General features: G+C 39.5%; 2 protein-coding genes across 2 annotated transcripts in view; one reads left to right on the forward strand and one right to left on the reverse strand.

Annotated features, from left to right (window-relative positions):
* EBNA1BP2 (EBNA1 binding protein 2) overlaps positions 1-140 on the reverse strand; it is a 5,852-nt gene extending 5,712 nt beyond the window's left edge. Inside the window, exon 1 of the mRNA XM_009333904.1 lies at positions 72-140. Coding sequence (XP_009332179.1) covers positions 72-140 — 69 coding nt within the window. The remainder of the gene's footprint in view (positions 1-71) is intronic.
* A 1,337-nt stretch (positions 141-1,477) lies between these two features.
* CFAP57 (cilia and flagella associated protein 57) overlaps positions 1,478-18,460 on the forward strand; it is a 21,299-nt gene continuing 4,316 nt past the window's right edge. The window contains exons 1-18 of the mRNA XM_009333847.1: positions 1,478-1,758; positions 1,946-2,129; positions 3,096-3,248; positions 4,338-4,477; positions 5,173-5,338; positions 5,727-5,840; positions 6,338-6,550; positions 7,134-7,307; positions 8,463-8,624; positions 9,102-9,257; positions 11,448-11,541; positions 12,434-12,624; positions 13,617-13,790; positions 14,908-15,066; positions 15,484-15,627; positions 16,802-16,918; positions 17,886-18,020; positions 18,104-18,244. Of these exons, the coding sequence (XP_009332122.1) occupies positions 1,565-1,758; positions 1,946-2,129; positions 3,096-3,248; positions 4,338-4,477; positions 5,173-5,338; positions 5,727-5,840; positions 6,338-6,550; positions 7,134-7,307; positions 8,463-8,624; positions 9,102-9,257; positions 11,448-11,541; positions 12,434-12,624; positions 13,617-13,790; positions 14,908-15,066; positions 15,484-15,627; positions 16,802-16,918; positions 17,886-18,020; positions 18,104-18,244 (2,811 nt within the window). The 5' untranslated portion in view covers positions 1,478-1,564. The remainder of the gene's footprint in view (positions 1,759-1,945; positions 2,130-3,095; positions 3,249-4,337; positions 4,478-5,172; positions 5,339-5,726; positions 5,841-6,337; positions 6,551-7,133; positions 7,308-8,462; positions 8,625-9,101; positions 9,258-11,447; positions 11,542-12,433; positions 12,625-13,616; positions 13,791-14,907; positions 15,067-15,483; positions 15,628-16,801; positions 16,919-17,885; positions 18,021-18,103; positions 18,245-18,460) is intronic.

The raw sequence follows: 18,460 nt of genomic DNA on the forward strand, positions 1-18,460 counted from the left end.
TAACGGCCGCAGCCCTCAGGGGCTCCACGTCCACCGTGTCAGCCCCAGGCCCATTCGGCTCCCACCCCGACCTTGCAAGGGTATGGGGGCGCACACGCCTGCCCCCAAAACTGAGCTGGGCCAGCATCTCTGTGGCTCATTTTTAACATTTTGATTCACAAATGACTGGATCCTTGGGAACCTATTGCACTATTTCAAAAAGACGGATAAAAGGATCAAACGTAGTTCAACAAGTACTGGGTGCCAGGTAGCACGCAAGGTCAATCTGCAGGATATGTGGACAGGTACATTTTCCTGTGGCCACATGGCTTCTATCCAGGGCAAGAGAGGGAGTAGAGGGCTCCACACTGTAGATTATATACAGTTTCTGTGGCCTTTCTTGGTGTCAGCTGCAACAGGACACTGGGCTGAATGAATTTTTGTTCTGACCCATTATGGACATTCTCATGTCCATATGACATGAGATTCTCTTACATCATATGAGATCTATGGTATGTGGCTAATTCAGTTGGCCAGTGCATGTGCAATGTGTCCCCTGTGTCCCTCCAGAAACACCCATTAAATATATTGGCTGTGCTCAGTAGGCGCAGCACACATCTTGGAAGCTCTCGGCATGCTCGTGCATCTTTTCCTTCCTGCAGTCTGTTCTATGTGTGGATCAGAGGAGTAGCACAGGAAGAGTGGCTAGGAGCAGGCTGATGGCACTCCTGCATCCTGCTTTGGGTGCCCTTATTTAGTATCTTTCTTGCAGGGAGGTAAGAGGCTTTCAGTACATGGGTTGGCTGGACCCTAGCTGCCATTTTTCCTGAGGTACAGCTACAAGCAGAGGTTGGGTGAACTACTGACTTAATGAGCTCAATTCCTAAAGAGAGGAGAATGACTGTGAAGACAACTGCTGTCTAAAGTCCCATTAAGCATGAAAAATGAGGTCTAAGTACCCCTGCTATCCTTCATGTTGGTTATTGAGATGGCTATTCCACTGTTTTCACCAATAAACACCTGATTATGTGAATTAATATGCGTAATGGGCAAGGTTTGCCTGAAATACAGAATTTATTCCTGGCCTTTAAGAATGAATGGTCCCACTTTTCAGGAAGCTTGCTACCTGAAAAACTTGCTAATCAGCAATAAAGATGTATTTTGGCCTTACTTTTGTCATTTAATCCTGAAGGGCAGAGACAACTTTCTCTTCGGTATTGCATTGTGATTCAGATAGTGTCTTAGCTTAATAGAGTTAATGTATTTGTAGCATCGTGGAAAATTGATATACACAGTTTTGAAAGGGGGAAAACTGCAATATGTAGTTAACGGTTATTTCTTAGTCTCTGCTCTATTCCTATATGTTTCTATGAACCTTCTTCCCTTGTTTGTTTTCCTGTATCTGGTATTGAAAGTCTTCAGAACAGGTATAATATTTGCATATTTGTGAACATAGTTGTATAAAATAATTTCTCTCTCTTTTGTTCCATAGGTGAGCTTTAGTCCTCAAGACAATGCACAGGTTTGTATCACTGGAAATGGCTTTTTTAAACTTTTTAAGTACAGCGAAGGAACTTTGAAGCAGATGAATTTACAAAAGGGAGAGCCGCAAAACTACTTGTGCCATGCCTGGCTGTCCGAGGAGGAAGTTATATGTGGCACTGACACAGGCAAACTTATCTTGTTTGAAACTGGAGAGCTGCGCTGGGAAACAAGTGTAGAGTACAAAAAACCACCCAGGGAACTAGAAGAAGATGCAACAACAGAAGAATATGAGAGGTAAATCTTTGTTAAATACTATTAATAACGGGTTCAAGCTTGTGCACGCAGATTAGCTGCAGGCCATTCACTTATTTCCTTCTTGTCCAGTTTATGAATGGGTTATAATATTTTGATTGCTGCTGATAAACATTTTTTTGTTTTGTCCTTCTTTATTCTTCAGTCTTTATGCATTTCCTGCTTGCAGTTCTTCTGATGTCTCTTGTGGACTGGCCTCTGAAGATAATGGTTCACAACAGGATTCTTTGCCGCAAATATCTGCAGTTGCAGCTTATTCCAAAGGCTTTGCATGTTCATCTAGCCCAGGAGTTGTTCTTCTGTTTGAGAAGACCAAGGGAAAGGAAGTCTACAAGGAGAGTCAAGAAATCTGGGTAGGGAGAAAAAAGCCTTTCCAAGCAGTTATGCAGCAGAGGCCTGTTTGGGGTGTGGGTGTGTGCTTCTGATTCAGTTATTAATAATAATTTTTAGCACATCTCTAAATTACATTGTAAGCATTAGCTAACTGTCCTGGTGATGTCGAAAGGGAGAGTTGCCAGAGGTCACACTGAAAGTCAGTGACAGATGTCCTTTTGCAAGGTAGCTCTGCATGTTCCCACATGTAAAATGTGCTTTGAGGCTGCTAAACTTCAGGAAACCTTTAAGAAACTTGTATTTATGGAGACTTTTGGAGCTAAGAAGTAGTCTACATCAGTTTTGAAGAACTAGGCTGCTTGTTTTTTTCCAAGGCAAAGCTTTTCTCCCCTTAGATATTTATTACAGCTGTCATGAGCTTTGTGCACTCTTACTCTTAAGTAATCTGGTAGGATTTCTAACTGTTCCATAGTGAGCTGTATGCATTGACTTACTGCAATCTCTGGATAAGAACATTTAACTCTGATGACCTGGTCAAGCCTTCATACTCTGGGCCTAAAAGGTCAGATCTTCCCTATGCAGGAGACCCTGTAATAAGATTGTTATCAACCTGAATGATACACTGCAAAGAACTGTTATTCTGAGATCACAATTTTCAGGCAGTTTTCATTCTTACACTTGCTAGGTTTTTTTCTTGATGTTTTTCTGCTACCATTTTCATTTTTGTTTAATGCGGTACTTAAGATTACTGCTGAAATGTCCTCTGATGCTTTTTTCAGCTGTAATGCTATAGATACAGTTAGGTTATCTTGTCCCCTATTCCCTGCCTTGCTGTAGTTATGTAGTATTAAATATCCAAGTTGTCTTACTGATATTATGTATATGCTTATTAGAGTAGCATTACAGCAAAAGTTTGTGTGTGTGTGCACACCTACTACTAAAACATGGAGACCTGGAATACCCCATGGGATGCATTTCTTGTGCAGCTTCCTCGGGACCTGTTCAGCAGTGAGCCAAAACAGTCAGGCAGACAGGACGTTATATGCATATGCTTCAGCCCCTCTGAGGAAACGATGGTCGTTAACACAAATAAAAATCAACTTTACATGTTTACTATGCTCTCCACCGATCTTATGAAGGTGAGTGCAATTTTACCACGTTCCACAGCTATCATGTCCAGTAAGGGGTGTATTGTAATGGCACAGGCTATTCGGTGTCGCTTTCTATGATGCATTCTCATAAAATCCATCAGATAGTGTCTGAACCCTTAAAGCTCATGATATGAAGTGCTCTGCATGCTTCTCTGAGAGCTGTATTTCAGTAGCCCCTTGCTCAAGCATCCCTCCATATGAATACCTGATGTTATTCAGCAGAATGATAGAGGACACTGTTAAGACCATTTAAGGGTCCGTGTCACTGTTGAACCACTTAAGTAAGGCTTTAACACAAAGGTTTTTAACGTAACTGTAGTAGTTTATGCTCCACTGTGATATGTGGAAACTTTAACGCAGCGATAAAGCTGAAACAGCCATGGGAATCTCATGTTACTCTAAAATAGTTGTTGAAGTCCTAGTTAGAAGTGAAACCTCTTTGTGAAGGACAAACATAATGAAAAACATTCCTTGCTCTGAAGGAATTAAATAATGCAAAGACAAGAAATAAATTTATTATCATGAAATTGACTTGCATGGAGTTAAATACCTAACCTGCGTACAGGCATACGGAAGGACCTTTACAGGAAAGGGTTTTGTAGTTATGGATCCTTTTTCTGCATGCAGCCTAAAACTTTATTAGTGCTTCACTTCCAGCATGTAATAGCTAAACATCCTGGTTAAGTTGCTTATCACTCAACACTTGATTATTTTTAAATATCTGTCTGACCAGAAGGTCTTAACTGAATTCTTGCGGGTCCAGTTTTATTTATTTATCTAATTTGCATTTCTTTGGACACCTACGATTATGTTCCGCTCTCACTAGTGTATGAGGACTATGGGGTCTACATCTTCCCTGCATCACTTTTCTTGATTATTAATTATAAAGTTAAAACTGATTCTAACATTGTTATGTTTTTAACATTATTGTCTTCAGACTGGTGCAGTGAAAGGATTAAGTGGTTTCCTCAGATCTATTTGATTACTGTATGCAAAGAGCTATGATAGATTTCTTACCTGCCTGCCTGCCTGCAGTGAAATATTTGTGATTTTTTTTATGGTCTCATTGCTTCTCAGGAGAAGGCAGCTTATTTTGCGTATCTGAATTTTCCATTGCATTCTGCTTCGATCACTGGTCTGGACATCTGTATTTGGAAACCCATTCTTGCTACTTGTTCCCTGGATAGATCTGTCCGCATCTGGAATTACAAGACAAAGTAAAGAGTTGTTTGTGTTTGTTATTACCTCATGCTTTTTTGTATATTGTATTTAGCAGGCAACAGCAGCAATCTCATATGAATGAGAGTGGTGTTCTGATAAAATTCTTGTGTGGTGTGGATGTAAATGGTCTTACTGACATGATTTGGGGAGTGTGAATATGCAGTGCCTTTAAAACCAGTGCCAAAAGAATCCAAAGCCTTTTCTTATTAAGCCATTTTTGTGTCACACTTCTCATGTGTTTTAGAAAAAAGAATCTTCAGGAATGTTTAATTCAGCTTTGTCTTAAGATACTGCTGTCCCATCTCCTGCTTCATAGCCACAGTTCTTAAGCAAAATGACTCCAGCTTTTAAGGTTCTATGGAAGGAGAGGGGGAGAAAAACAAATCTTAGAAGAGATGTTTGTGTAGGTTTGCAATCAGAGGTTCATTTACCTTCTTCATTATATTACAGTAAACAAGGATTTGCTCTTGCACCTTCCACACCTTCTCTGTGAACTAGAAAGTTCAGATTTGCGTGTGTTTCCTGTAACATCTGAGTGATCATTACTTAACTGAATGACAACACATTTCCTCAAGGACAAGGCAGAGTCGGATTGTAGCTGCAGGTGTCCCTGCCCGACCAGATATTGTCCTGTCAGATGTGCATAGGGAGTTTGTTCTGTTCCATACTGCACAATGGTTTTCTCTTTCAGCACTTTGGAGCTGTATAAGGAATATCGGGAGGAAGCATACACAGTATCACTTCATCCCACTGGCCTTTTCTGTTTGGTTGGGTTTTCTGACAAACTACGATTTATAAGTCTACTGTATGAGGACATGCATGTTTTCAAGGAGTTTGCTGTAAGAAAGTGTAGAGAGGTAAGGAGTGGTGCAAAAATGAAATTGGGGAGTTATAGGGAGCAGAGTGGTGAAGAACATGACAGAGGACAGAAACCTCTCCAATAGATCCTAGTAGGATTTAGGATATCGAAGCATAGAGAAAAGGATTCCGACTATTAGAAAATAAGCCTGGAGGCTGATGCATAACTGTGGACCTGGGAAGCAGCAGAAGGGGTAGTTCGCTCAGAAATACTCAAAGACTGAATTTTACAGGGGAGAGCACCAATTAAGAAAGCAGTAACAGGCTATGTGATGGAGTTTTCTTTTTGTGTAACATTCTGACAATAGATGATGTCATTGGAATTCAATGCATGAATTTTTTTATCCACTGCATCTACAATAATGGCTGGTTATTTTGTTTTTGTAGTGCTCATTCAGTAACGGAGGCCATCTTTTTGCTGCAGTTAATGGAAATGTGATTCAAATTTATTCCAGCATCACCTTTGAGAATATTAATAATCTGAAAGGACACAGTGGGAAGGTTAGTAAACAAATCCTATACGATACAACTCATTAAAGTATGAACTAGTTGGTAAGATGCATTTTGAAAAGGTAAAGTACAGTTTTGGATCACAAATGGGCCCAAAAATTAAAAATAGAAATACAAAAGTCAGTCTTTGGTCACAAGTCCATGTATGCATGCACTAGATAAATCTAAAGAGTCTGTCCTTAAACTGAAGGCGAATGATTGGCAGGTAGCTGAACCAGGAAAAATATCCCAGTAATAAATTATAAAAATAAAATATACTACTCATTATTGAAATCAGCTTTTTCCTGACAGTGTGTTCATGAAGTAGTTCTTACTGATTTTTCTCTTTTTAATGCTAAAATGGAATTAGTTAAGAAACATCTAGAGGTTTTTAAATAAGACTTAGAAGTATGATTCCAAAGTTGTCATGGATTTACCAGTAAAATGACTCCACATTGTATGTCTATAACTTACACATCGGGCTTCTTGGTGTGTTTTGCTTTTGCCAGATACATGCAGTTAAATGGAGCGCAGATGACACTAAATTTGTCTCCTGTGACACACATGGTGCTGTGTATGAGTGGAACTTGTTGACAGGTAAAAGGGAGTCAGAGTGTGTGCTCAAGTCCTGCATCTACAGCAGCATTGCCCTGTCTTCTGATGCCAAAATCATCTTTGCTGTTGGATCTGACCAAACTCTCAAAGAAATTTCAGAGTCTTCGGTGAGCTAACAAGCACTCTGGGATTTTGCTAAGTTCTCTGGGGAGGGTACTAGTGCTTTGGTTTCCTTGTCATCCATTTGGTAAGTAGGAGTCAGTCTGGTTTTGATAGCTGTGATATTTACTGATGCTTTTCTTGTGTTCTTATGTCCTTTACCATGAGACCCATGATTTTGTTGAACTTTACTTGGATTTACCTAGAAATCTTCTAATCCAGCTAACAAACTAAATTGGCAATATTGTATCAACTGTTTTGCTGAAATACAAGTGTATTGCATCTACCACTACGTGCATTTTTTTTTTTTTGTCCAGAAAAGTAGTAAATTGTACGTGATAACCATTACATCTTTCAGAAGTGATCAACTTGTGGAACTTGCCTTGAAATTTTAAGAGGGCATATTTATAAAGCTTAATACTAATTATTGTTCATGGCTTTATTCCTATAGGCATGTAGATTCTTTTAACTGCATTAGTTGCTGCAGGCAGAGGTATGACAACTTCTCATGCAGTAAGTAGTGAAATAGTATTGGGAAACCTAATGTAATATGAGGGGGTTTTGTGGTTTTTTTGGTGTTTTTTTTTTTAGATCCAGCATGAAGTGCCTGCTTTTGGTGTTGTTTATACTGCAGTAGCTGTTTCTCATTCTGGGCACATGGTATTTGTTGGTACATCTCTGGGGACAATTCGAGCTATGAAATACCCATTACCTTTGACAAAGGATTTCAAAGAGTATCAGGCCCATGCAGGTGCTGTTACAAAGGTAACATAGAGTACTTTCTTTTCTCTGTGAAACCAGCTGCACACGTCTCCTTTAGCGCTGATTCTCCTTCCCATTTCATAGCATGATATGTTAAAACTAAGGTTGAGCCTGCACGTGGAGAATTAATATTACAGCATTCATAGAAGTCCTGTCTCTAGAAGTAGATGTCACTGGATAAGCTGTTGTTGGCTAAAAAGTGGCTTGCACCAGGATATGTAACATGGCATATCCCTGATGGAGAACTTTGATATAGCTCTTTCTGGAAAGAGGAAGATAAAGTTGGCTTGAAAACCTCTTGTGAGAATGGAAGGAGGAATGAGATAAATGTATTAAGCAACTTGATGCCAGGGTAAAGAGCAGAAGAGATTGCAGTGCTGGTCTGCTAACGAGACTGTATTTCTAAAAGGCTAATGAAAGCATCTGAAAGGTGAGGATATGATGACTAGAGCCTGCAACCATGGAACATTTCAGCACACTTTCTCCACGAAGCCACATGTTTTGTCTTGTTAAAACTGTTAATAATTTTGGCATTTTAAGTATCACTGTCAAATACAGCACCTTGGCTTAGAGCTGCACAGTCCAACATTAGGCTATGAACTTCAGTTATTGGAACTCTACTTTCACCTCACTTGTAAGCTGTGTCAGCTTCCAGGTATGCTATGCCAGGCCACGCAGTCACAGGGGGTCTGGAGGAGGTGACAGCAGTTATTACTGGATAGTTCTTGGTGGGCTTATTTGCAGATTCAAAAGAAAACGTTTGGCCATCTGTTGCTCAAATGACTTCTCAAAGAAAAAAGCTAGAGACCTTTGGAATTGTCATATAAATTGCCTGTCTGTGCTATAACTGTCTAGAAGGTCTTTTCTGTTCCATGTCTTTAAAAATCTTCCTACAGCTTTGAGAGCAGAAGCAGATCCAATGTCTTCATGTGTTCTTCTTTTCTTTCCCTTCTCCTGTTGTCTGGACCAGGGTGAAGCAGGAGTAGAGGACATAATCAAACTGTTGGTAGTGGGGCTATGTTAATATTTCCACTGTTGACTTTCTATTGTAGAAATGACAGGGAGTATGTGAGTGGGGAGAAAAATTTGGTATAAAATCAAACTGTGTCTCCATTTGTCCTTGTCTCTACTATTATTTTGTTGTCTCTTCCTTTTAAGATGTCTGTAACAAACGATGACCTATTTCTGCTGACTGCCTCAGAGGATGGCTCTATATTTATCTGGAAAGTGTATGATAAAGGAGGTGGGATACTGAAATGGGAAAAGGAAGTTGAGTATGCTGAGGAAGTACTGATCATGAGATCAGATATAGAAGAGAAGGTAGGAGGAGCAACGTGAACCATAGGATTCCTAGTGCACAGCTTATTATGAATTACATTCGCATGATGTTTGTGACTAGCTGTTCCTATATGGCCTTCTGTTTAAGAGGGCTTGCATGGCTTTCGTCATAAAAAGAGGTTACAGCAAGTAGCTGCAGCTGCTTGTTAATATGCAAGCTGCATTGTATGAACAGTGAGTGTGGAGAAAAGTGTAGACTTTTCTCTAATACTTTCCCCAATCTCCTGAAAGCAGTTTTAATGGAGTAGAGAAGTCAGAAGCTGCATTTCTATAAACCATCTTGTAAGATGACAAAGGAACCTTACTTCTGGAACTTCTTCTTGGTCTGTCTGTCTGAAAATTCTCTTCAAAGGCTGTCTTTCATAAATATGTGCATGTAAATAAAACATCCTTAACAAGCTGTTGCTAATGACAAGTAATCTCTCTGTTAAAACTATCTTCTCACCCATGTCCTAACAGAGTCAGGCAATGCTAGACCTGCAGATCCGTGTGAAAGAGCTACAGACAGAAAATGATTACCAGCTACGTCTCAAGGACATGTACTGTGATGAAAAAATAAAGGAATTAGAAGAGAATTTCACTCAGGAAATAGGCTCCCTTAAAACCAAACACCAGGTATGATTCATATTGCAGAACCAAATACCAAGAAATCTTTCACTGAAGAGTTGAATTCAAGCTTGCATTATATATGTATGAATGCCATGAAGCATCTGAAAAATGAAGCATTCCTTTCTAATAAAGATGTTCTTGATATTTGTAAAGCATGAAGCTACCTTTGAGTCAAGTCTCTTGTAAGTACAAGGGGATGCAAGAGTTCTCCTAGGTAGCCTATAAGTATCTTCACATAAAAACAGTTCCAGCGATAAAAGCTGCCTGAGACCAAGGATCAGTAAGCTGTATCACCCTTGAGTAGAAATGGGACCACGCCTTAAAAGCTCCGTCACATATAAGGTTGCAGCTGCTGCAAGATCCAACAATTATTCTTTTTATTGCTGCCTTCTTTATGCCCTGGCCGCTTACCTTTTTTAAGAACATCTGCTGGGGTGTCTTGTATGCTTTTTGAAAATAGAAGTAAAATATATTCCCTGGATTTCTTCTGTTCATGTGTTTATTGATTTCTCTGTGGTCATGAAGCAGGACTTCCCTGAAAGGCAAAAGCCACAATAGTTCTTCCCAGTGTCTTATTTCTCTGTGTCTGTTAATTCTATTCTGTCCATCTGTCGGGTGCACACACCAGCTTTCTGACCTGTAATTTGCTATATTTCTGGACCCTTTTTAGAGTTAGAAGGCAAGTGATCCAACAGCAATTTCTCTGGCAGTGAGATGGCTTGAAGTGAGAGATTACATATCACATGATTCAATTCTGTCAACCTCATGTTCTTTTCGAGCTTTTGGATTAATATTATCCTGTCCTGGTGATTTGTTACTGCTTATTTTGTTGAGTTGCACACAGTCTCTTCAAGCAGTATTTCAGTTTGACTCCACATAAAGAAGGATTCCAGTATGAAAGCTTGCCAAGTTACTTACTAGTTTTATTATGTTCTGTTCTTGTCATTTTCAAGTGCTCCTTTTATACCTTTCTTGTCTTTTGGCCCAACAAATGTTCTGGCAGGTTTCTGATTTTGATTTTTTTGAGGAAGTTTAATTATTCATTTTAATGTTTTCTTCAAGTAGTTCCTCAGGCTCTTTGGCTTTTCTCATTGTGGTTTTTGCATTTAAGTAACCTGAGTTTTAACCTTTCTATTTTTCCTCATCTTCATACAGCTTGACTTTTTACAAGAAAGCCATTTCACTTCTTATAGACCTGTGTTTTACCTGTGCTGGTTTTCTTCTGCAGTTCTTCAGGTCTTTTCATAGGTAGCGCTTGGCTATAGAGTTATAAAAATCTCAGCTATGATGAAACTTCTTTAGGCTTGTTGATTATAAGCTTGCAAGGAAATCCCTTGAAGGTGAATAAAAGTTTTCTAGGCAGGCAGGTTGTACTTCCTGTCTGAGTATCAGTACGTGTTAAGATTAAAGTGAACGACACATTTGAATTGTGTTGGGTTGATGGTTGGACTCGATGATCTTGGAGGTCTCTTCCAACCTTAATGATTCTATGATTCTATGATTTGGACGAGCTTGGGGCTGACCTTTCTAGTTGTTGTGTCCGGCAGGCAAATGGAGTATTTCTGCTTATGCAAGACCCATACAGTTGTTATGAGAAGAAAGTAAAAAATTGTACCTATGGTACAATTCCCAACTTTTCTGAGAAATTTCTCATCCATTTTCTTGTTCCAGTTCTTTGTGCTTTTTTAGAAGATTAAGTCATTTGTAGTGGTAGTCGGACATTCCAAGCAAATGGCATTCAAAACTCACTTTTGCTTAGGTTTATATCATTCTATGCAAATGTCAGCGTTTTAGGACCTCATGGTTGCTTCAAGTGAGACAGGAAGCAGCTTGAACTTTTATATTTGGACAACAATTTGTGGAACTGCAAATTCTCCTCAAGCAGGCACACACAAAGAAGTGGAGGCTTTTGTACCTCACTTTTCTTGTTAGATTAGGATTATACAGTACCCTGTATTATATGAACTCCATTTGCTACTTTCCCTTAGCTTTCCATAGTTTTGTAACTTGTCATAACAAACTAATCTCTGGGGAAACTTGGCTTAGTGACACATGGCATCTGAATTTTGGTGAGAGACTTCAAACATAAATTCTGTTGTGTATGTGTTCCCCAACATGGGCAAGAGCACAAACAATTTGAACACTGCTTTGCCTAGTTTCAAATTAAAATGTATTTTTCTTATTTTTTTTCCCCAGATTTTACAGGCAGAGAAAGAAAAACAGGAGCTACAACACCAGTTTCAACTGTCTGAGCTGATGAATAAACAGGCCAGGGAGGTGCAACAGCTAGGTTAGACTATAACAAGTGTTTGTAACTACAATCTGGAGGAAGTGCATTAGATTCATAGCAAGTAATGTGACAGGGAGGGATTACTAGAGTACAAGTACAAGGAAAAATGCATGTATGTCATATATGTATTGCAGATCAAACATTTGTCTAAACTGCACCACACACATGACCATGATGAGAACATGCACATGGGCACTGTATCTTAGATGTTTGGTTTTTGAGATTAGTAATTTCTTCATTTATTTTATAGCTCACTGTGCAAGAATAGTGAAGTCATAGCAAGGAGGCTAATGTACAATGCACACAACATGGAAATACCTGGACCCCAGATTTGTAATCAAGATAAAGCAGAAATACTGTAAATTAGTACCAAAAAGCAAGTCCACCCAAAAATGAGTCCATTGCCAACTCATACTCTGTAACAGTTGTACTTATACAGCTCTGTCGTGGTTGTCATCTCAGGGGAATGCCTAAATTAGCTGTTACTAATTTGTTGTAATGGCAGAGTAGGAGATTTTTGGTGTAGGTTTTAGACTTGTTCAAGCTGGAACAGAACAACATTCTGTCCTGATGCAGCAAGCAGGGATATAGCAGAATTTTCAGACACACAACTGAGAAAGGTGAATGATAGCTTTGGAACAGGCATTATTAGTGAAGTGGTAAGTAAAAGGAAGAGTGGGAAACTCAAGAGATGGTTTTCTGATGTAAAATCTTGTATGGCCACAGAGTCTAAAACCCCTGATGAAGAAAGCGATGAAGTGGTTCTGGTGTAACTTACTGCAACCAGCTGCCAAAAAGACAGTAGAGAATAAGACATTGATGACTGTAGAAGGATAGGATACACCTCTCTTTTCTATTAGTTTTATCCATTCCATATGTCTCCTGTTACCAGAATCTGACAGTAATCAGAAACTCTTAATGGAAAATGAGAAATACGAGGAGCTGCAAGTGAAATCCCAGAGGATGCAGGAGGAATATGAGAAACAATTGCACAATTTGGAGGAAAGCAAAAGCAGGGCTGTGAAGGAGCTAACAGAATATTATGAGGAAAAACTTAATGAGAAATCTGTTCTGCTGGAAGAGGTAGGAAACTTGATTTGCAGTTTGAATTATTGACTAAGTTTTTCTCCAACTGTGATAAAATGTTCCCTAGGAGAGGAGAGGTTGGCTCCCTTCATGCAAATCCTAATCTGCCTGTAGCGTTGGGGAAATATGTTGACAGGTAGAATAGTAATGAGGAAAACCCAGCTGAGTTACCAACCTTTCTGGGCTTCATACCTTGAGTAAATAACCCACTAAGATTAATATCCTTGGGCATTCACCTCTCCTTCTCCTAGATGCAAGAATTCCTGTTTATTAATGTGGGTTAGATGATACATTTACTGTAATTGAAGAAAGAAAGAGTCAATCATCTTGTTCTACGGAAAACATAACATTTCTAAAATGGTGGATTCCATTCCTGAGTCCCTGAGGTTCCTGCCTGCATAATTTTGGGGAACAAAGAGAAATACCCTGAGTACTTCAAAAACTCCTGCACATTGAGGTCAAAGACTTGGCTTGACAAAGGGCAGCCAGATAACTGATGCTAATATATCTAAAGTCAATACATTCTGTCAACATTACTGTTTGGAGCTGTATGTTGCAATACCAATTTGGAAAGAATGTTAGGAATGAACATGAGAAGAGAGGCATACAGAGACCGATGCAAACCTGAGTGGTTATTCGTCCTAATGCATCAGAAACAGCAATTTTAAAAGATCTTCTCAAGTGTTACTCGTGTTTGCATTTTCTGCTGCCAGAAAAAGTTTGCTGATGTTAGTATTTGGGCCAGGTTCCTAACCTGAAGCATCCAAGCCTTAAGAAGAATTTTTTTAAGAAGAATTTTTTATGTTTGTCTTAACAGTTTTTAAAGTTACTTTAATCCCCTAGGAAGTTATCTGAAATGATATTGCTGCAGTTGAAGAGTCCACTAAATATAGATCCTCCCAGGAGAAACACAGTTACAAATAAAGAATTCTCCTCTTTATTGGTCTCTTCCTGTTGTCCTCTCTAATGTTTGCTTTCCGTAACTGCAGGCAAAGGAGGATATGAGGCAGCAGCTTCAAGCACATGAAGAAATTAAGAAACAAATTGAAGAAGATGAAGACCGAGAAATCCTGGAAATCAAAATCAAGTATGAGAGACAGCTCTTGGAAGAAAAGGAATCAAACCTGCAACTGAAAGGAGAAACAGGAGTCATGAATAAAAGGGTATCTCTTATTCTGTGTGAGGATCAGACTTGCATGAGGAGACCTATAGCCGAGGATTGAATGTGGTTAATGGCTTGTCAGTTTAGTCTGTTAATTTAGTCTGTAAATATGTGGCATTTCATATGAGAACAGTAGCCCCTTCTTATATCAGTTTGAAAGTTTTAGAATATTTGGGCAGAAGAAGAAGCTGTGTGCTGATTATATTGCTGATATGATTAGAGAGAGGTGATAGAGGAGGTGTGTTTTTATTGGTACACTTTCTTTTATCTTACATAGTTTTAAACTATAAATAATAATATTGTTCATCCTATCATGGGAAAGAAATTAACCTTTTCATTTTTCCAAGATCTAATGCGTTGCCTTGTTAGAAAAATACTTCTACTGCTTCATTCAATACAATAAACACTTTGTGTTTTGTATGCATCATCATTTTTTTATTGGTTTTACTCCTAGAATTTTTAAGGAGGCATAAAACCTTTTAGCTCTTTTAGTGGCTGGGTATTACATTTGCCTAAGGAGGTTAGAGGGATATTTTTTCTTTTCAGGTTCTTCAGTATCTATCTGGAGAGAGAGGTTCTCTTCCTTCATACCCTCTATTATCATGGTACTGTCTTCAGTTCCATTGTCTTTTAGACACCACGAATTTCTTCATGGGTCCTCACAGTTCGACCAGCACCATTCCTTGGTTCCAACCTTCTTGGCTTCACAGGTCTTAGTACTGAGGTGGGGATTTTGAGGGTACCCAAGAGCTATGAACTAGGCACCCTTCCAGTCTACTTTTGACATCTTTAGAGATAGTGTGACAAGTGATCACCTTAAAATAATTTTCCATGGCTTGGGTGTTATTTGAAGCTGATGCTTGGATATAATATCCATACGGATGCAAATTCCTCGATTCCTTGTAGTACAGTGAGTATTCTGTCAGAATATACAGAAAATGCTAAAATGGATGTTCATCCCCCTTTTGAGTTACAGGTATTTAAGTGATGTCATGCTCCTTCATCATATCTTAATTTGATATCCTTTATCCCCCACTGTCTACAAGGTATCTTACAGAGTAGGATGGCTACGTTGTGCACAGTTTTTGGAGACTGTTCTTACTTCTTTGCCTCTCTAGTTGAACAGCCTACAGAAAGAGCTCAAGGAGCGAAACAGGGACATTGAGGAAATGAGACTAGAACAGCAAAAGCTGCAAGGCATCATTAAGTCACTGGAGAAGGACATGTTGGCACTGAAGACAGAGATTCAAGAGAGAGCTGACACTATCCAAGACAAGGTGAGAAACTGGACAACGGGCTGCGATCAAAGTCACCCTCCCTTAATTCAATACAGATTTTTATTTTAATAGTGTCATGTTGTGATAATATCACATGACTGGAAACCCAGTTTTAACTTAAAGAATTTGTGATCTTAGTTTAAGATTTTAGTTTTTTCCTGGCATTCTAAACTTTTCTTGGGGAGCTCAAGTTCAGGATGTTGAGTTTCTTGTCCCCTGTTCTGGGATCTGTAGATGGCTCTCTGCATTATTTGCCCCCTCCCTTCCCACCCCATCTGTGTTAGATGTGTGACTGAAGTCCAGTCTTCCACTAGATCTGTGACTGCTGTTTTCACCTCTGCTGTATTTGTGCCTTGTCCTAGGGATCTGTTTGAGTGTGCTGTGTCTGATTCAGATCTCTCTACCTATTTCTCCCAGGAGAAGCATATATATGACCTAAAAAAGAAAAATCAGGAACTGGAAAAGTTCAAGTTTGTACTGGATTACAGAGTAGAGGAATTTAAGAAGCAAATAGAATCACGGGAAAATGATATCAAAACAATGAAGGAGCAGATCCATGAGGTGAGTAACACTGTCATTTGGCCTCTGCTACTAAGCCCTTTGTCTGAATACAAAGATGACCCGGCAAGTGCCATGGAAGTCTCCACCCTGTTTGTTCCTTGACTTTTTCAAGGTTGCACAGCACTGATTCAATATCTTTACAGCTAATAAAAATACTTACGCACAATAGCTGCTGTTTAATTTTCTATCACATGCTGTCAGCGATCGACATAGTTATTTAAGCTCCTGTTTCAGTATTTAGTTCTGGACTCTGAGTAATACCAGTTTTGCCTAAACATACATCTTGTTCCTTATGTGTTTGTCCTCCACATACCATATAGAGTTTGCAAGATACTGCCTTTACGGATCTGGAGGACAAGAGAGTGAACTTCTCTCAGAAAAGTTACAGATTTATGCAAACATAACTCCATTTAGGGGTTAGGTACGTGGACAAATTACTGTTCATCAGGTGGTCCATGGAAAATTTCCATGTATTCATACTTAGCTTGCTGCAAATTCACTGAGGCAACTTATTTATGATGAAACTTACTGTGATCTCTTCATAGATGTACCTTTAGTTCAGCCAAATTAGGACTATGGTGACATAGCTAATCAGTGACCTATTAGTTTTCATAAATCTGTTTATTTAGAACAAAAGCCTTTTAAATAAAATGCAGACTAATGAACAATTTGTAAGTATGTCAGACTAGCATTATGAAAGCTCTGTTCTCTCTTCTGGTCACCATCTCATGCCAGTAAATGCTCTAGTACCCTTATTGCTTTTTTTCCCTGTGTTCTACATATGTAGCCACAGCTTTTCAGTGCATTAGTTTCTTTTCAGTATTAGGTTCTTATTGTTGCACTTACTCTTTCCAGTATTGACTGTTGAGTTCCATCTCACCCATTTTCATTCAGATGGAACAGTAAAGCTCCAGTTCAACTCAAGGAAATGAAGGGGCATCACATCACTTAAATACCTGTAGCTCAAAAGGGAGTCGAATAGCCATTTTTGTGTTTTCTGTATATTCTGACAGAGGGCAGTGTTGTTCCACAATTGGCTTTTTTCGTGTTGTAATTGAACCTGAAGGGGGCTCTACTCCCTCAAGTCTGTATTTCCAGTCTCTGGTTTTCCTGTTATGTGTTGTTTTTTCATGTCTCCTTTTACTCCTGATTTCCTCCTCCTGCTTCCTTTCAGATGGAGGGGGAGCTGGAACGATTCCACAAGGAAAGCACACAGTTGAAGCTGAACATCACACAACTGCAACAGAAGCTAAAGGCAACTGATCGCGAGATGCACAGAGAGAGGCAGAAGGTATGGGGTACAACCACTGTGCAGGTCCTACATAATGAAGTTTGTGGGGACAGAACACTGCAGAAGCATTAATCTGAGCAAACAGGAACTTCAGGGATACTGTGTCCAAGGACCAGGAGAGTCTCTGGTCAGTGGGGACGAAGGCCGAAAACTTCCAAGCCTGCAAGCAGGTTAGAGAGTTGATACTAAAAAAACCCAGTTATTTATGTGTTGGTTTGTTCAATCACCACATATTCTCCCAGGTTTAACAGAGCAGTGAGGCAAATGCTTAACTGACTACCCTTTCCTGCCCAAGCTTGAAATCTGGGGACACTTGGCCTAAACAGGAGCAGCATGTAGGCTACCACCTACAATGATATGTAGGCATTAGTAGAATGAAATGAAGGTTGGGCTTATTAATGGAGGAGACAAGGACCCCTTGTGTTTGACAACAAGCACGTCAGACATGAGGGAGGAAAAGGGACTGCAAGTGAAGGTGAAGGAGCTTAGCAGGCAGTGCAGGAAGCAGGTGGAGGGGCCTGGTAGAAACCAAGTGAGAATGAGAGGCAATCTTGATGTGAAATCATCAAGTTGTGTATGTGTCTGATATATGTTTTGTCCCTTGCCTTCTCACATTAACTGTTTGCGTGTTGTTTCTAAATAAGAATGTAGGTTGTTTGGGAAAGGACAGTGGGGGGTGGCATTCATGATAATAGGCCACCGGTTTTCAGATGAGACGTCTGGATGCTGGCACTTACATTACCTAGTGCAAGTATCTTGGATTAATACTACTGCTAAGGCTTATCACTGCTATTCAACATGCAGTGCTCACATCCCCAGCAGTTTTTTTAATGACATATTTTTAAAAAATTCAGTGGAAGTAAAGCGTATGAGAGCTTTCACTAGTCCTACTAGACGTTCTAGAAAATTGCACATGATAGAGTGCTCTGATGAGCCAAATAAGAATGCACCTACATCATTCTTGCAGAAGCAAAATATGGAATCTCTCATCAAACGATTTAAAACAGATCTTCATAATTGCGTGGGCTTCATTCAGGATTCAAAAAAAATGAAGGATAGGATCCGTGAGCTCTTCACCAAGTATGTGCAGCAATCAGACACGGTGAGTCAGGGCCTTTACCTTCTCCTTGCAGATGAATTTCTCTGGTAGTGTAATTACTGAGGCAACATGCTGTGCCCCCTCAGGTAGAGACTGAAGCATTAGACACAGATCTGCAGCAGGAGTACATGAGACAGCGAGAGTATCTTGAGAGGAACTTGGCAGCTTTAAAAAAGAAGGTGAAGGATCAGGAAGTCCACCAAGCTGCTTACATGCGCATCGTGCAGGTAATAAGCCTTTTCCTTGTGGTATGGAGAGGGAAAAAGGAGGCAGCTGCACAGAAAAGACTTTAGTAGCCTTACCACTATGGTTTCTTAGGACTTTGAAACAGTTTTGGTTTGCTTCCTTGCCAGAAATTCCTGAGTTTTTCACGTGCTTCCATTCAAGGATAGTATTCATTGAGCTACTGAAGTTCTATAATTTTCTGGATAAAAAGTACAAGA

Source organism: Pygoscelis adeliae, unplaced genomic scaffold, assembly GCF_000699105.1.
Source record: "Pygoscelis adeliae isolate BGI_AS28 unplaced genomic scaffold, ASM69910v1 Scaffold10, whole genome shotgun sequence".
NCBI classification, from domain to species: Eukaryota; Metazoa; Chordata; class Aves; order Sphenisciformes; family Spheniscidae; genus Pygoscelis; species Pygoscelis adeliae.